This window comes from Lucilia cuprina, chromosome 3 (genome assembly GCF_022045245.1).
Source record: "Lucilia cuprina isolate Lc7/37 chromosome 3, ASM2204524v1, whole genome shotgun sequence".
NCBI classification, from domain to species: Eukaryota; Metazoa; Arthropoda; class Insecta; order Diptera; family Calliphoridae; genus Lucilia; species Lucilia cuprina.
Window position 1 is genome coordinate 65,443,901 of NC_060951.1, and position 18,226 is coordinate 65,462,126.

The 18,226-nt window shown below is 26.7% G+C and overlaps 2 protein-coding genes across 2 annotated transcripts; both read right to left on the bottom strand.

The window, feature by feature from the left end:
* Positions 1–358: 358 nt before the first annotated feature.
* LOC111674782 (GRIP and coiled-coil domain-containing protein-like) lies at positions 359–2,171 on the bottom strand. The gene is made up of 6 exons (XM_046946850.1): positions 1,894–2,171; positions 1,645–1,838; positions 1,318–1,588; positions 1,133–1,268; positions 914–1,063; positions 359–853 (listed from the first exon to the last, which is right to left on the bottom strand). Exons 1-6 carry the CDS (start codon positions 1,976–1,978, stop codon positions 430–432), a joined length of 1,260 nt encoding a protein of 419 aa, XP_046802806.1. The 5' UTR covers positions 1,979–2,171; the 3' UTR covers positions 359–429.
* A 778-nt stretch (positions 2,172–2,949) lies between these two features.
* On the bottom strand, positions 2,950–10,800 carry LOC111674778 (translation initiation factor IF-2). The gene is made up of 4 exons (XM_023435429.2): positions 10,539–10,800; positions 3,879–4,216; positions 3,681–3,809; positions 2,950–3,601 (listed from the first exon to the last, which is right to left on the bottom strand). The coding sequence occupies exons 1-4, from the start codon at positions 10,553–10,555 to the stop codon at positions 3,462–3,464; spliced, it is 624 nt and encodes a 207-aa protein (XP_023291197.1). The 5' UTR covers positions 10,556–10,800; the 3' UTR covers positions 2,950–3,461.
* Positions 10,801–18,226: the final 7,426 nt, after the last annotated feature.

Below are 18,226 nucleotides of genomic sequence, written 5' to 3' on the forward strand. Positions count from 1 at the left end.
TATAGTCTAGTCTATAGTCTAGTCTATAGTCTAGTCTATAGTCTAGTCTAGTCTATAGTCTAGTCTATAGTCTAGTCTATAAGTCAGTTTATAGTCTAATCTATAGTTATCTTGTATACTCTACATACAAACGGATTCATTTAGAAAGTTTTAATACATCTTAGACACAAACCGATAATCGATATTTTGTCTACACTATTTTTTGTTTTAATATAAACTCAACGTTGCCAGATGAAAAATAAAGCACCTGTCATTTGTCTACAAACGTTTAGGTTTGTGTCAACGCTAAATACTAAATTTTAGAACTGATATGACATCCAACAACTATTATTTAAATAGATTGTAGATAGAAAAACTGTTTAATAAAAAGTAATTAAAATATGTGTATATTTAAAAGTTTGTAAATATTACAATATTTTTTGCATATTTTTATTTCTTCTTTTCTTTCCCACCGGTTTTTTTGTTAGCTTCCTTGTTGCCACTCTTTCCCATTGTTTTTCCTTTAGCTCCGTCATCTTTTTCTTTGACTTTTTCTTTGGTTTTAGCGGCTTTCTTTTGCAGTTGTTTTTGAGCACGCAAATATTTTTTCCACCAACGTTGTATTTTTTTCGCAGCTCGAGTATGAGTGAAGAGAAGAATTTTGGCTTCATGTAATTGCTGAAATTCGCATTCTTTTTTACGCACCAATTCTTCATATATGGCATCTTCGCGCTTATATTCTATAAGAAAAATATCAAATTCTTGTTTTTCTTTATCATACTCTTCTTGAAGGATTATTTCCTCTTTGTATTTGTCGTAAATAGTTTTATCATATTTAGCGATCAGGGATTGTAATTGTAGCTGTAGTTTATTTCTAAAAGGGGAAGAGGGAGAAATTAAAAGTAATATTTTATTGCTGTATGAAAAGTCTAACCTTTCATCACGAACATTTCTTTCTTGTATCAAATCTTCTTTTAATTTACGCTCATAAGTTAAGCGAGCCTTTTCTAATTCTTCTTCAAGTTCTTGTTGTTTGTTTGTGAAGTTGAAATTTATTTGTTGTATTTCCCGATGACTATTCGAACTAAAGTTTAATTTATAAAAATGTATATATATAGGAATATACAAGTGAACTGTTAAATGGTTATCTTACATTTCCTGTTTAACAAATAAATTATTGTCATATTGATGAAAGGCTAGCTCTTCTTCTAATTTCTTAATGACCCCAGTTTTGGCTGCAGTTTTCCAAAGACGATTTAACTTTTTGTTTTGAATTTTACGAGAGATATCTGAAATAATTATCCGTAAGCTAAATTGATTTTTTTAAAAGAATAATACCTTTTATATTCTTTTTAACCTCCTCATTAGCTAAATAAACTTCATGTAAACGTTTTTCTTTGGCCAAATCGGCCATGGCAGGTCTATAAAATCTTTCTTGGGCCACTTGATAAACATCCTCAAACGCTGTCAATAAACATTTTTCCGTATTGTCTATATCATCTAACCAATTGGGTAAAACCTCAAGCATTTTATAATTTTCTTGGAAATAATCAATGATTTTCAAAAGATAATAATCACTTTGTTTAGTTTCCATTAAAGATTGTGTTTTCTGTAAGAATTGTAAATAATTGTTTGGGAGTTTTTTATATAGAAAAAGCTGCTGACTTGTCTAGTTCTATAGTCTTGCACCAATTTCAAACAGTTGTTATATTTTGTATGGTTTACATATTCCTGTAATATTTTGGGATTTTCCAATATTTTGGGTAAAATTAAGGAAATTTTTAATTTCTCTATGGTTTCCTTGATCAGGGATAGAACATTATTTATTTGATACTTAAGTTCGATGGGAATTTCGCTTTCTAGAAGAAAATTAATAAATTATTTCAGTTGCTGACTAATTTATTTCATAATTACTTAGTTTTTCATCAATTTCATGAAAATCCAATTCCGAATAATCAACGCCTTTGATAGTCAAAAAATGTAAATCATCAGAGGACATATTGTATTATGTTTTAAAACTGAAAAGAAAAATATTAAATTAAGACAGGTTTTTAAACTGAAATGAAAAACACAAAATGTTTCAAATAATTTGAAACAAGAATATCAATCAAATAAACAAAATATGGAAGGAATTTATAACAGATGAACATATCTACGATTTTAATAATATAGAATTCGATATCTTTGTACTTTGTGTATTCGCATCTTTACAGTTAACGGAGCCACTTAAGCTATGTCCGTCTGTCTCTGTGTACCTATAGGGTACTTTTTGGCACGTTTTCGCTCTTTAAAAAGTACTATCTGTATTTTCAATAATATTGAATATCGAAGCATAAGTCAGAAGTATGGTCGATCATAAAAGGGGACTTTTTGATACTTTTTCGTTTTTCAAAAAGAACTTTTTGGCACGTTTTCGCTCTTTAAAAAGTACTATCCGTATTTTCAATAATATTGAATATCGAAGCATAAGTCAGAAGTATGGTCGATCATAAAAGGGGACTTTTTGATACTTTTTCGTTTTTCAAAAAGAACTTTTTGAATTTTCTATAATATTGAACCTAATAATATAAAATTAATTATGTATAAAGTGAGACTTTTTTGTGTTTTTTAAATAGAACCCTAAGTTAATGCAGATATGTAGGAAAATATTTTTTGTACTTTTCGTTCTCTGACTAATACTTTAAATATGCCAATCGGGTCAGAATCTGCCTGTCCATCATGGTTGGAATCGGTCCATTATTTTGCATAACCCCCATACCCCGAATAGGGGTTTTAGGTTCATTATTATATCGGCCATACCCGACCATATAAATTCAAGAGTCGGCACAGCCGAATATAACATTTTTAATTGTTCGATTTTCAACTGATATATTTTTTTCAATAAAATAAATTTCGGCTGACTGACCCTATAGTGAAAATTCGTCTTGTTGTTATTTTACAAGTTAAAAATTAAATAAAATATAAATAATATCGATTTGTTGTTGTTTTTTATTTTAAAAGAAATATATACAAATAAAATATTTATAGTATAATATAAAAAATAATATTATAACACACATGAACAGAAAAAGATACTCAAATTCACACAATAAAAAGCAGGAAAATTACATTTGGGGAAAATGTGAAAATCTAAAATAGAAATACATATTTTTAATTTCCTTTGTTTTCTTTTAACTTAAACTAAAACCTAAAAGTTATAAATTGAAAATAATGAAATAAAATAAACAAAAAAAAATAAAAATAGAAATTAAGAAAGTTTTAAAATATTTTGATTTAAACATAATAAACAAATCAAAATAGAGACTAACGGATTAAAGATTTGGCAAATTCTGCTTAAAAATGGTAAAGCACCAGAAAAAAAGGAGAGGGAGAGAGAATGTGAGAGAAATTAAGGAAGAGAGAGAATAGAAGAGTACAAATTTTGAAAATAGTTTAAGTTTTCAAATTGAAAAAAGTTATTGGTTTTAAATAAGGTATTTAAATTAATTGCGTTTCCTTAAAGCTAAACGGCCCAAAGGACGTTTGGGTTTAGCTTCTTCTTTTTGTTCTGGTTCAGATTCTTCGGCGGCGGCATCTTCTACTGGTTCAGGTTTTGAGGGTTTGTTCAATTTACGGCGGCTCACTATTTCAATGGAAAAATTAAAGGTTTTTTCAAAATAAATGTTCAACTTTATTAATTATATGAATTTTTTTATACTTACAGGCTGAGTTAGGTTTGTTGAAACCTTTTGAGACGGGAGCTGGAGCAGCTACGGGAGCAGATTCTTCAGCTTCTTCTTGTGAGTCTTGGGAAGCTGCTGGTTTGCTGGGTCTAGGTGCTGGTTTTTCAGCTGTAATTAATAATTTGTTATTAGTTTATTCAGATTTATAAATATATGTGTTTTTTATTTAAAACTTACATTTGTTTTTCTTAGCAATCATTTGTCTGCGCTTTAGGGAGTTCAAGAAATCATCGTTAGAACGGAAAGGTCTAATTACGGGTCCAATACGCTTAGGTGTTTCTGTTGTTGTGGTGGTGGTAGTTGTTGAGGCAGAATCTTCACCTTCATCGGGATATTGATTGTCTTCACCATTTTCGTTGTAATCACCTTCTTCATCTTCAGCGGGAGCTTCTGTTGTGGTTGTTGATGTTTTGGCGGCTTTACCAACGGGACGTCTTAAGGCAATACGTTTGCCATCTTCAGCTACAGTGAAACTTAGGTGGCAGGCCAAAGCAAAAATAACAAAAAGTAGGGTACTGAAATTGAAAAAAATATTTATTAATTCATGATTTTTTATAGAGAAACGAGAGGGAGGGAAACTTTTCTGTATTCCTGTATTCTAGTATTCGAAATCAGAGATCAAGGGAATGTTATTTTTTTCCAAACTATCTCCCATTATTTTCTAATTTCACTCTATATTCTAACTGCCTTATTCATAAACATTTATTAAAGGTTTATTAAACAAATTTTGTATGAAAATTTGATTTATAAACCTTTGATAAATGTTTATGAATAAGACCCTAATCACTTGATTAATCATGTCAATAATTTCTAATCTATTTTACTAAGTATGCTTAAATCTTTCAAATTATCTTTTAACTTAAGTAAATAAAGTGTTTGGTGAAAATCATTACATATTTTTATTGCTATAAATTTGCTAAACACAAAACAAAAGACTTTGAAAACAAACTTGTTAAAAAAAAATCCACCGGCTTTTGTTAAATTTATTTATATATATTTTGCTTTGATCTGCTGGGGTTTTTGTTTCTTCATTAAACTTTCAAGTCCTTTCAAATAAACCACAATAAAACAAATTATTTTTTTTGTAACAACTCAAGGACGTTCGTTATAATATTTACTTTTTTTCTACTTTTATACCGGATTATTTCTTGTCTTTATTACAGAAAAACCAAAACTAAAACGACCCATATACATACGTACATACATATATGAGTATGTATGTATATAAGTAGACAAACAAATGTAAAAAATGTGCATACACATGAACATACATACATCAGTATTTTTGTAAGTATGTAGACATGATTGGCTGTTTAAGCCATATGTATGGCCAATTGACTATTTGGCCGTTTGGCTGTTTGGTTACTTAGCAATGTAAGTAAGTATTATGCAAATAATAACTAAACAAAACCGGTATTTTAAATATGATTGAATAGAATCTATTTGTAATTCAAAATGTTTGTAATGCATTAGTAGCACATGCCTGCTGAACATTTAGTTACATATGTATGTTTAAATATATGCATTCACATACATTGATTTGTACGTATGTTTTTATATAAAAGTTACTATTGAAAAAGCTTAAATGCAATTTAACTTTACATTATTTACAGTTAGTGCTTAAACACACACTAACACTTGCCACTAGACTTCATTTCATGGCAAAGTTTTTTTTAATAAAAATTCTTTACAAAACTATTTTTAGCAAACAGTAATTGTTGTTAAAAAAATACCCCATAAATTACCAGCAAAAAGGTGTTATTTAAGATGACATTGTCATAAATAATGAATTCTGTAAATAAGATTTTACACACAAAAAAATCTAAATACTAAAACTATGTTAGAAAGCCAAAGGTCGTAATTTGAGGATAAAAATTTAATAATTATTTTGCAAAAGCTTTTTTTATAATAAGACACCATACAACTAGAGTTTTCTATAAAACTTTAATGATGTTTTGTGGCATTTTAAATAAGAAAACAGGTTCCTGCTAATAATCTTTGAAACACACACACTAATGCAAACAAAAAACAAAACAAAATCGTTATCACTTTGAGTAAATTGAAAAAAGTGGTTTTTGTTTAGAAAAACATTAATAAAATATTAAATATTTTACAGGTTTATTGAAAAAAAAATAATAATAATAAAAATTCCCAAAGAAGAATAAACAAGATGCGGAAGTTTTGTGTTATTTTTTTGCAAAAAATTCAATTAACAAAAATAACAACACAAATCCTGCTTCTTAGAAAAGATGAAAAAAATATAAAATATTAAAAACATGTCATACGTGTTGATATTAAGGCAAGTCTGTTTCTCTGGTGGTTTTAACCAGAATTATAGTAAAAACAACAAAAGCTTCCATTAAATGAAATACACCAATCAAGTATGTGTCTTAAGTCTTGTTGTCATAATGAAATCATGCATGTGTCTTAAGTCTTTCTTTAGTTTATTGTAGATAAAGAACTTCTTTAGAAAAACCACAAAATCATCTCATCATTAACTTAATTTAAATGCAAAGTTGTCTCTAGAAACCATTTAATCTGGAGACAATTTGTTTTCTTTTCATTCTATAAACAGAAATGCCAAGCACGTTTATTACATAAAACAGATCTATATATGTATATGCTTTTAGTTTGTTTCAGTTTCAAAAGAAATAACTCAAGACCTTGATTTTATTATTCACAAATGACAAACTTAATAATTGCAAATTGTCGGTTATATAACCATAGTCAAATCACATTAAATTTATAAATTCCCTGATTGAAATCTTTTGTAAACAAAAATCCACCTCTTTTTTATTAATATACTGCGAGTTTACTTCTAAGTATTATTTTATGCAAATGACTTAAAACATAAATTTATAACTTCTTCTTCTGTAGTCACGATTTAAAAACGTGACTAATAAAAACCGCTATAAACTTTTTTTAATTTTTTTCCTTAAAAAAAGAAAATACTAGAAAATTTTCAGAAAATTTTTTTATGTATAAAATACTTAGTATCTGCTTATTTTAAAGTTATGTACTTTTATGTTTGTTACATGTTTAAATTTTATAATTCCTTTTACATAAAGTATCAGTCACAACCTAAATATTTGTTCCCTGCTTTCTGGTGTTGACAGGGAAAACCTATATTTTATTTAAATTTGACTTTTACTGCATAGTATTACATGTTTCGGGCCAATTAGTGGTATAAAATGGTGACACATTTTTCATTTAAACAATTGATAAAAATACCTATAGAAATCATGTTTTTTGCCTAAGTCTTTTGTTTTGACTTGCCTTACTAAACTATTTCTAGGAAAAAGTTTTACATGTATTTTAAGGGAACAATATTTTGTTTTTATTCACATACAGTCATATATACTTATCTGCAGTGAAGTTCCCCTGATTTTGAATAAATTACACAGATTATAATCCATAAAGGATCCATTACACAAATATCTTGTGAGTATTTTGTTGACCACAAAACAATAGACTTTTAAAATAAATTCTTAAAATATATACTTTTTTGTTTCGTCCTTAATATTTCATTTCTTTGGTATAATCTACAACAAATTGAACTAATTTTGTTAAAACCCAAGGATATTTTTTTCCTAGTTTTAAGATCACAGACTTTTTCTCATAAATATTTCATAGAGATAAGTTCGAACTCCATAAAGTGCAATGGAAAATATGGTCGAAAGTAATTTTCAGTAGTCCTAAAGAGTTTCAAATTAGTAAAGTTCTGTGATGTCCAACTTTCAACATTACCTCCTGTTTTGTCTATGTATCATGTATGTCATTCTCATAGCTTTTTAACACATAAATCCATGACAAATAATGTTGCAATCTATATTTATAAGGGATGTAATCGGAAACTCTTAATATTGTTGGTAACCAAAAACAAATTTATGTCTACTGAATAAAACAAATTTTTCAAATGTCAAATAAAGCTTTTCTTAAATGGAATACAACGCTTATATATGGAACATAGGTTTAATGTCTATTTTGGAGCTACTTGACCGCATACAGAAAAGTGCAAAGATAAGACAACACTCGTTGACGAGATTTTATACACATTCGTTGTGTAAATGTTAACAAATGTAGTAAGTCCACTATTGACAACACTTCGGTGTCAATTTGGTACCAGGTGTGTATATTTCTTTTTTTCTTTGTGTATTTCCTCTATTTACTCTTCCACAATCTTTTTTCCTAGTCCCAACACTATGCTCCGCATAAGAAAAATAAAAATCTAAATTTTCAACAAAACGTTATCAAATAAAGTATTTTTTCGATGTTTGATTAATATACACCATTAATTGTTAAGCTTTTTAATCTATTGAGTAATCAGTAGGCTTGTCAACTTGTTAACAGAACTTCTTTCAGAATACATCGGTTATTTTCGTTAAATCATGTAATAGTTTTGAGGAATATTTCTGCCAAATTTATTTAAATTAACTACTTCACTGAACCCATTCCTAATTAATCAGCTACGTTATTACATAGTTCTTTATATATGACTATGTTCATAACATGTCTTACTTTTAAACAAAAAAGTTTCTAGGAAATATTATTATTTAAATTTATACTTTTTGATAACTTAAGTTTCCTGGTCATGTTTTACCTCACTTGACTTTCACAAGTTGTTTCCAATTATAAATTATTATAAACACTAGTATTTTAATAACAATAATTTCTAGAACTCAGCTAAAATTATTACATAATAAAAAAACAAACACAACAGCTAACAACAACCATAATAATAACATTTCTAATCTAATAAAACCAAATTAAATCCTGTTTTCTTAATGGAAAAAATGAGAAGAAACAAGTAGAAAAACTAAAAAACTTGATTTAAAAAATAATAAATAAATTGTATAAGAATATAAATATTATTTCTGGGTAACGGCTTTAATAGCAAAATCAAAAAGATTAAAGTGAATATAAAAAAATACATCAAGTCCACCCTCCTACCGAAATAACCAGCAAATTACACTAACTGCTGTTAATTTAACAGGTTAGTTGGAGAAAAAAATCTTTTAAAGTTTTAGGTTTATGTGTGTCATTGTAGTTGTAGTTGTCTCAATAAAATTCAAATTAAAGACTCGTAATTAATCTAACAATTTTTGCCATGAAATATATTTAAGACAAATGAAACTAAATTTAAATAACGACTCCTAACGATTACACAGATATGTAATGATATGTATCTATGTATGTGTATATTAAGTTCCATATGAATATTAATAATTTTTTCTTTCAATCATCAATAATAATTTAAAGCCTGAATAAACATTTTTTTATATAAAAAAAACAAAACCAGACAGTTTTGTTTCTAAGAAACAAAAAAAACTATTCAATAAATAAATAAATTAAGAAGTTGTGGAACACCGGCAGCATTTTCTGGTTGTCATTATTGCGAATGTATAGGTTTTTTATAGATGTGTAAGTAAACTAAGGCAACCAATCAACTTTAGGCTTTTTTGTTTATTTATGGGAATTTGTATGTATGTGTGTGTATTTCTGCATTAAGAGAGTTTTGTTTTTGTTTTTTTTTTTTTTTTCTTAAAATTTGATAAAGTTGATCCAAACGACCTTGAAAGATATCTTTGTGTGTTTTTGTTGTTGTTGCTAGTATTGTTTTTGTTTCTTAATACAAAGTGACATATTAAGTATGACTTGTTTGTATTTTCTTGTCTTGATAATTGACTGATAATTAAAACTGTATTGCATGTTTTGAAATTCTTGAAATGATTTTCAAAATCCATTTGAAACTTAAACTTGTTAATTATTTATTTAAATTAATTAAAAGGTAAATCTGAGCAGTTGCAGAAAATTGCTTTTGAAACATATACTTATTCTTTTATATTTTAAGACAGATCTGTCACTAGTTTTTAAAATATCTTATAAATTTAAAACTTTATTCAAATTCTAACTAGAAATCTTTAATTTGTAGTGTGAAATGTGAAACTTTTTCAAAATAATCTAAAGTTAATTGTTCAGATACACTGCTTATAGTTATGATTAAAAATATAAAAATGTAACAGTAGTGACACTTAAGACCTCCATTGAAAACTGTATGTTTACTACTTCTGAAGAAGTTATTAATATTATTCTAAAAGTGACATAAAAATTGCTTTAAAATCACTAATTCAGAAGTAGTGTTAAAACGGATTTCACTATTTAAGCATACCTTTCAATATATACCAATAACTATAAAATTAATATTCCCTTAAAATTTTAAATAATTTAAAAGAAATATTAACTAAACAAATTCAAACATATGTACTTTTTGAAGTAACGTAAATAAATATTGTGTGTATTTTAAACAGCTATAAATACCGCTTTATGATCAACGTTTATTCTTTACAATTTGAGGTTGATATTTTTATTGTGTATAAAAATTTCAAACAAAAGACTTAAGAAACAAACTTGTTTGATTTGACATTTAACTTTTCGAAATCGTTAAGACTAATTTTATAATATCATCACCATCACCAACATCATCATCATCATCATCATCGCCATCACATGACAGCAAAAACTTGTATGCAACATAACAACAGTAACAACAAATAACTAAAATACAAAAGACTCAAGCAACAAACCTCATAATGCTATGAGAAAATGACCCTTGTCCTTTAAAACACACCAAAGCTTAAACAGCAACAATTACAACAACAACTACACCATTAAATCAACACAATTATACAGATAAATATAAAAAACATACAATTAACACACAAATAAACTAAAAATTATAAAAATATAAAGTTTTTTTGTAATAATAATGTTCTCAATTTAAAAAATATTTCAATTACTATTAAACATTTTTATATGCAAGTTTAATTAAACACTCACATGTTGAAGAATTTCATTTTGTTATTGTGTTATATGTTTATTATTTTATAATTAAATTTAAAGAAAAATTATTTAAAATATCAGCCTTTTTTAAATGATTTTTTTTATTTATTTAAAACTTTTTTAATTTATTTTTAAATATTTTTATGAAATTTATTTTTTGAATATTTTTGCTAAACTCCACCAACTTTAAGTTAACGCTTAGACCTTAAGTTTAAAGCGTGTTAGCTTAGTACAACTTCTTAATAACGACTAATGCTTGATGGTTTGACTAGAGACTCAAGAAAACAATTTGTTTCTTATTTCTTTAACATATTTCAGTTTCTTTATTTTATTTCTTTCTTTTTTGTTTTTGTATTTTTATCGTGTTCAAAAGCTACAAGTTTGTTGAGGTTGCTGGTGCTGCTGCTGCTGATATTCATTGGTGGTGTTGTTTGTAGTAGTTGTATGTAGTACTAGTGCTGCATTAAACATCAACATTAACACCACCACCACCATCACCAGTATTAGCAACAACAAGAAATTACTGTCAAAGCATTCAAAATATAAACTTTGAAATGCTTACAATTTCACTGTGGGTTGAGTTTTGAATTTGAATATAAAATTAAGCTTCTTTGGTGCAAATTTTGTACCATGTGTAATAATGTACCATGACATATGAATTTAAGGGAAGAAGTGGTGTCTATCTTACAGGAGGCACGAAGAAACCTGTATATGCAGTTTAACAGCTAAAACTAAGAGAGCCTAATCAGAGTATCTATGGCGATGATGATGTTTGTTTTGATATTATAAAATTAGTCCTTACGATTTGTCACATGTCAAATCAAACAAGTTTGTTTCTTAAGTCTTTTGTTTGAAATGTTTATACACAATCAAAATATCAACCTCAAACTGTTAAGAATAAACGTTGGTCATAAAGCGATATTCATACCATTTTACAGAGAGTATTATACCAATTAAAATAGAATTCTTTTAATATATTGAAACGGTGGATAAAACCACAAAGTTTCTATGGCAATAGAAACTTTGTGCTTATATCCACCGTTTGAGAAGCTTTCTCAAAATGTGAAAGTTTAAGGATAGACTGAAGGTATGTATTCTAAGTGGACACACAGAATTACGGGCACACCTATTCGAATGCAGAGCATTTAAAAATAATAGTTTTTATATTCGGATTTTATGTATTCATATCCTCCTATCAACCTAAACTAAGTATCTAACTTATTATTTTATTATTTTATAAAACCAATTAAATTTAGTTTTATATAACACAGCTTTGTTCTAAACCCATAGTGCATTCGTTTGAATTCGTATAATCGTTAAGAAGAAAAAAAAGCACACCCTAAAAGACAGGTTTTAAAAATGTAAAAAAAATAAATAATTTCTTGTAAAACAACAAATCACAAAAAAATGAATCGCTTCATTTCATTATTTATTTTTTTTTTGGCAATTTTTTAAAACTTTTTTTCAAGTAACTTCAGCTAAAAACAAAACTACATCATCATACATTTGACATTTTGTAAATCTTCTTTTTTGTTTTCTGGTGTGTAAAGCTAAAGCTCAGGAATTTCAATAACTTAAACTTAATTTCTTTCAAAGAAAAAAGCTTTTATATTGTCAATTAAACAGAAAATTAAAAAAAAAAAAAAATAAAAAACACACAAATTGGCGAACCTAACAAACTTGTTTCATGGGGTTTTCTTTAAATAAGAGGAAAAAATAAATAAATAAAATAATTATTATATTACTAGTTCAATTTGATTAAATTCATATTTATTTTGTTTAAATTATTTGTGGCAGGCAGAGATGTTGTCTTGCATACATACATATATTTAATGTGTATATTTTTGAGATTTTTTTTTGCTGCAGGCTTTTCTTATACAAAAAGTGTTGATTATTAATTTTTGCTTAAATTTTTTTGGCGCCACATTGTGTTGAATATTTGTTGTTGTTGGTCTTTTTAGGGTGCGTCTACTTGTTTATTATAAATTAGTTTTCAAAAAATTATAAAATAAGAAATAACACAGTCAAATATTTAAATAAATTATCTGAAATCAAACAAAAATCATAAAAATCCAATAAAATTTATATGACAATAAAAACATGAGCAAAAAATGCTAAATATGTATGTAATCTAGGAAATGTTAATAATGATGAGTGATATTTGTTTGACACCGTAGGTGTTAAAATTTACATATATTTTATTTATTTCTTTTTTCGCTAGTGACTTTTAATTAAAAATACATACATAACCTTGACTAAACATTTTACGAAAAAGTATTTTTGTAAAACAATTAAAAATGTCAACATGATCGTTTCAATGATTTGATAAAACAAAAAACAAACCGACACCATCTCTGTAGATATCACCACAGGACGTATGAGTGATTTGCTTTAAACACATGTACGTTTAAATGGCAAAAAAATTAATAACATCACAAAAGTGTTGAGTACAACTAATTGTTTTTATTTTCATTTTTTTTAAATTGGGATTTTTTGATCAAATATTTCATTCAATGACACCGAATTAACAAAAAAACATGTTTGTCAATTAAAATTAAATGTTCGTTTGATAAATTAATAATATGTTGTACTTATGTTTTCTCCATAAAAGGTAAAATATTATTTATTTTTTTATTTCAAAAAATTATGAATAAAATATTTAATAATTGTATGTTTTATAAATTTAATGTTACAATCACACGTCCATAAGTAAGTAGCGTTTCAATATTTAGAAAATAGTTTAGTAATATCTTTTTTTTTAAATATTGAAATATTATTGTCAAAAAATAGACTATAGACTAGACTATAGACTAGACTATAGACTAGACTATAGACTAGACTATAGACTAGACTATAGACTAGACTATAGACTAGACTATAGACTAGACTAAAGACTGAACATTAACATTTGTTGTTTTGGACCTTGTCAACCTCGTGACATATTTAATTAAACTGCCATTTCGTTAACGAAAATAATTAATTTTTAATTAACATGATTTTTTTTTCTATGCAAGATTATTTGATGAGTTAAAAAAGCTTTCTTTCACTACTTGTATATCGGAATTTTAAAACATTATTTTAACACGTCAATGTCTTTGGATGATTAAAAATTGGAAATTAAATAAGTAAGAAAGCAGTTAGGGATGCCAAGCTAGGATTTATTCTTTGTTAGTAGAGGTTGACATTGAAAAGCAAGTTGTTAAGTAATTACAATCCACGTGACACTTATAAACGTCAAATCACATGACTTAAACCATAAACGGTTGATTGGAAGTCTTATATATTAACAAAAATATTTTAAATATTCACCTAAATACGACAAGTATTACGATTTCAGCGCATTTCATACCAACAAATTAATAACTAATTATTAAACAGGTCTGTATTTAAAATTCATATATACTATAATGATCATCTATTTAAATTATAAGCATAAAAACAAAAGACTTAAGAAAAGAACTTGTTCGAAGTATTTTTTTTTTTGCTAAACGTTTTCAGACACTAATAACTTTTACTTTCTTTCTCAAAAGAAAAAAACAAAAGAATTTGAGATTTTTAAAAAAAAATATATATTCTAGAAAATATACACACTAACACACAAAAAAAATACCCCCTAAAAAAAAGTAAAAATAAGATTTTATAAAATAAAACCTTGAACTAGAAATTGTCATTGACATATAATAAAATATCAAAAAAAAATCTTGATCTTTTTTCGATTTTTAAATAAAACCGAATATTCAAGAGGTTTGCACAATAAAATAAATTCAGACGAAATAAACTGCGATAAAGGCAGAAAAAGAAAAAGATAAAAAACTGTTTAAACAGCAAATAAAATTAATAACTAATCAGCATAAATTTTAAGACAACAACATGAACATTAAAATGTAAAATAAACATATGAAACAGCATAAATATATTATATTTAGTTAATACTAAAAAAACTAGCAATAGTATAGTAAAACCAGTTAAATTATAGAAACGAAAATATTGTTTTAGTTATAAGTTAAAAGAATTTATAAAATATTTAAATGTTAATATAATGGACAAAAACACACTGAAAACTTGTATGGTTCTTCGCAGTATATTATTTATAACTTGTGACGTTTATCAAAAAATTTTATTTAAACAGAAAAGAAGTTTCAATTGGCAACATGAATACGTTTTGTTAGAAACTTTTTTCCAACAAAAATGGTATCAAAAGAAAAAGAAGATGCAATTACATTTCATTTTAATGCATTTCGATTGTATGTATTTTGCATTACGATCAATGCTTCGATTCGAAATGCAGATTGCCAAAGTTGCCAAACGGAGGAAATGACGATTCGAAATGGAAGGCAGAATATCGGTGATTATATAGAGCCATATGTATTGAAAACTAATTGAAACTCATTTACCCCTAATAAATTTATAAAAATTTTATTCAATTCTACTGACAGTCTATGGACTAGTGTAATGACTCATCTTACCCTTTGACCAGTCTTTAGACTTGACAAGTCTATTCATTAGTCTATTGATTAATCCAATGTTAAGAAACTTAATTTTCTGGACTTAGTTCATTATTCGACGAAAACCTAAAAATAACAAAGAAAGTGGTTAACGTTTTATTGTTTTATAATTCGTTAATCATATGTTATATAGTTAGACCCGTGTATCTGTTTCTCCACTAAGGGTTCGTACCAGCAGACTAATTCCAGACATATTCTCTCTTATTCTCGTAGAGTGCAGGACTTGCAAAGAATATCTTTCATCGTCATAATTTAAAATCAAAATGATGGTTAAGCTTTTTCAAAATTATTTTATATGTAACAAACTTAATCTTACAATTAATACACTCTAATCCCAGTGTAGTTCACCTAAATTATAAAAAAAAATCTACCACAAAAATGTCGCATAGATCAATATTTAAATTAAACATCAAAATATTAGAATAATTTTAAAGTGGACAACTTTATTGAATAGATTTTAAGCTGTTGACGTTTTAAACTTGTTTCATTATAAAACCATCACAGCTATTGTTTTAAGGGAGAACCTGATAAATTGGCAAATACTTTTAAAGTAAAAAAATAATAATAATAATATGGTAAAATTATATTACCAATAAATAGATAAATTAATAAGTGCAGAATTTTGTTTGTGTAAAAAGCAATATAAATGTCAAATACAACTTGTTATGGTTATAAATAAATTAAATCTAATTCGAATTTAAATTCAAATTTGAAAACGATTTCGTGAACTGACCATAAAAGCTTATTTACTAAATATTAATGACCACCATAGACTATTGTACATATATCTTGCTATCGACTCATCTAGCCACATGTACGAACGATAAGACTGAGTTGAGTATATCTGTCCATATCAAAATGTAGTCATCACCATGAAGCCAAGCGTATCCAACTTAATGCAACCTCATTCACGGTTGTTTGTCCGTCCGTCTACTCGATCGACTGTCTATAAGTTTATCTATTTATTTGTTGTTTGATTTGGTGATGTGTGTGTGCACTATTGAATATTTATGAAAATTTTGCTCCAATTTAACAAACAATTACCAAATTTTTAAGTTTTAGTTAATTTATTTCAAGTGTGTAATTTTTTCGTTATTTTTTGTTTAAACTTTATTTTGTGTATTTGTTTATTACAAACATTGCATTTGTTTTGTGGTCGTTTTTTTAGTATTTTTCTTTTTCTTAATAGTATTTTTAGTTTTATTTTTTTTTTCGTTAATTTTTAAGTTAGTTCATGTTTAGTGATTATTTAACATTAAACTCCTCCAAAATGAAAGTTTTGTTGTCTTGTTTATTTTTATTTTCATTTTATTTTTAATTTTGTTTCCTACAATTAGTTTTTTAACATTGATTGATTAGTGTTTTAATTTCCATTTCTTTTACTTTGTTTTTGTAGAAATAAAAGTATACAAAAGCCGAATTTTTGGTTGCCCCCAAAATATTTACTGCAGTGGTGGTGGTAGTATGTATGCACGCATTTTAACAATGAAGCATTAAAGTGAAATGCACTTTATCGCTGACTTTTTGTGCATAATTATTAAAGTTTTATTTATCATTTAATTAAATACGTGCATATAAAAATCAAATATATTGAAATGTGAACATTTGTAAAAGTTAAAAGTAAATTTAAAGAAATTTAAAATTATTGTCTAATCTATAGAATAAGAGTTACGTTAGACCTGGTTCACACTGGAAAACTTTTCTTGAGAAACTATTGATTTTGTGTGTTAGAGAAAGAGATGGTTGATATTTCTTTCTATTTCTCTCACACACAAAAATCAAAAGTTTCCCAAAAAAAGTTTCCTAGTGTGAACCAGGTCTTAATGACTAATTGATACTAACCGCTAAATTTAGAATTAAAAAAACTATAAATTTTCACAAATTAGTGAATCAAAATAATAACTATTTATTTTCTAATTATTTTAGAAAGACTATGTACAAGCATCTTACGTGCCCAGTCGCATTCAGAATTTGTCGGAAATTTTGAAACACTTATCACAGTAGATATCGATTGCTATACGGATGGCTCTAAATTGGGTGACAAAGTGGGCCTGGGGTTCTAAATTGAATTACCAGAAATATAAATATACCACCGTTTACCTAAAATTGTATTATAATATATATGACGAATATTCACCGACTATCAGAAAGCAAATAGGGCGAAATCATATATATTCACCCATATTCTGCATTTCTATTACGTTTACGCATTCGGTTACGCAACGATCGATAAAAGGTGTTCCAAAAAAAAAACTGTATCGTAAGAAAAAGAAGAAGCAATTCCATTTCGTTTCAATAGATTACAATTGTGTGTATTCTGTGTTTCGATCGTAATTACGTTTTTGTAAATTGTTGTTTTTATGGCGGAGAGTCGAATCGAAATACAGAATATCAAAGTTGACAAACGCAGAAAATTTCAATTCAAATTGAAATGCAGAATAAGTGCCATTATTTGCAATTACAAAAAATATAATTATGTCATTTTCCAAAGATTCCAAATGTTGAATAGGGGCCATTATTCCGGATATATCATCTCCTACGAACTCTGATTGGAAAATTCTTAGAAATTACGTCCAGGAAACTGAGTTTCTAAACACTGGACGAAGTATATACGTATAAAGGGTGTTGTTGTTACTAACAAACATTTTCCATAAAAAGAAGACAGGGCTGTAAATGAATCATTCATTTTTGATTTTAATTCGATACGAATTAGCCAAATTTTTAATTAAAATTAATAATGAAATTTGTTTTAATTCAAACGAATTAAGCAATAATGAATTTCCACCCATTCAAATCAATTCAAATGAATCTGTAAATTGATTTTAAATTCATTTATTAAAATTAGAGAATGAATTTCAATTCAATTGAATGAAATCAAAAATCTAAGATCCAAGGGGAATAAATGAAAAATTACAATTTCTTTTGACAAAATGAAAATATTCGTTAAAAAATTCACGAATTAATTCAAAAATTAATAATTCATTTACAGCTCTGAAACGGGAGCACTCCAGCCCTAGTGGCCTAGTTTTATAATTATTTGCATTTAACAATTATTTAATTTATTCCAGGGAAAAGGAACCCAAAAACAATGTTCACGAGCAATTGTTTGCTTAGTTGAAAATAGTTTCAAAGTTTATCTGCAATATAGGTGAATGTTAATTGGTTAACTTACCAGTTCAG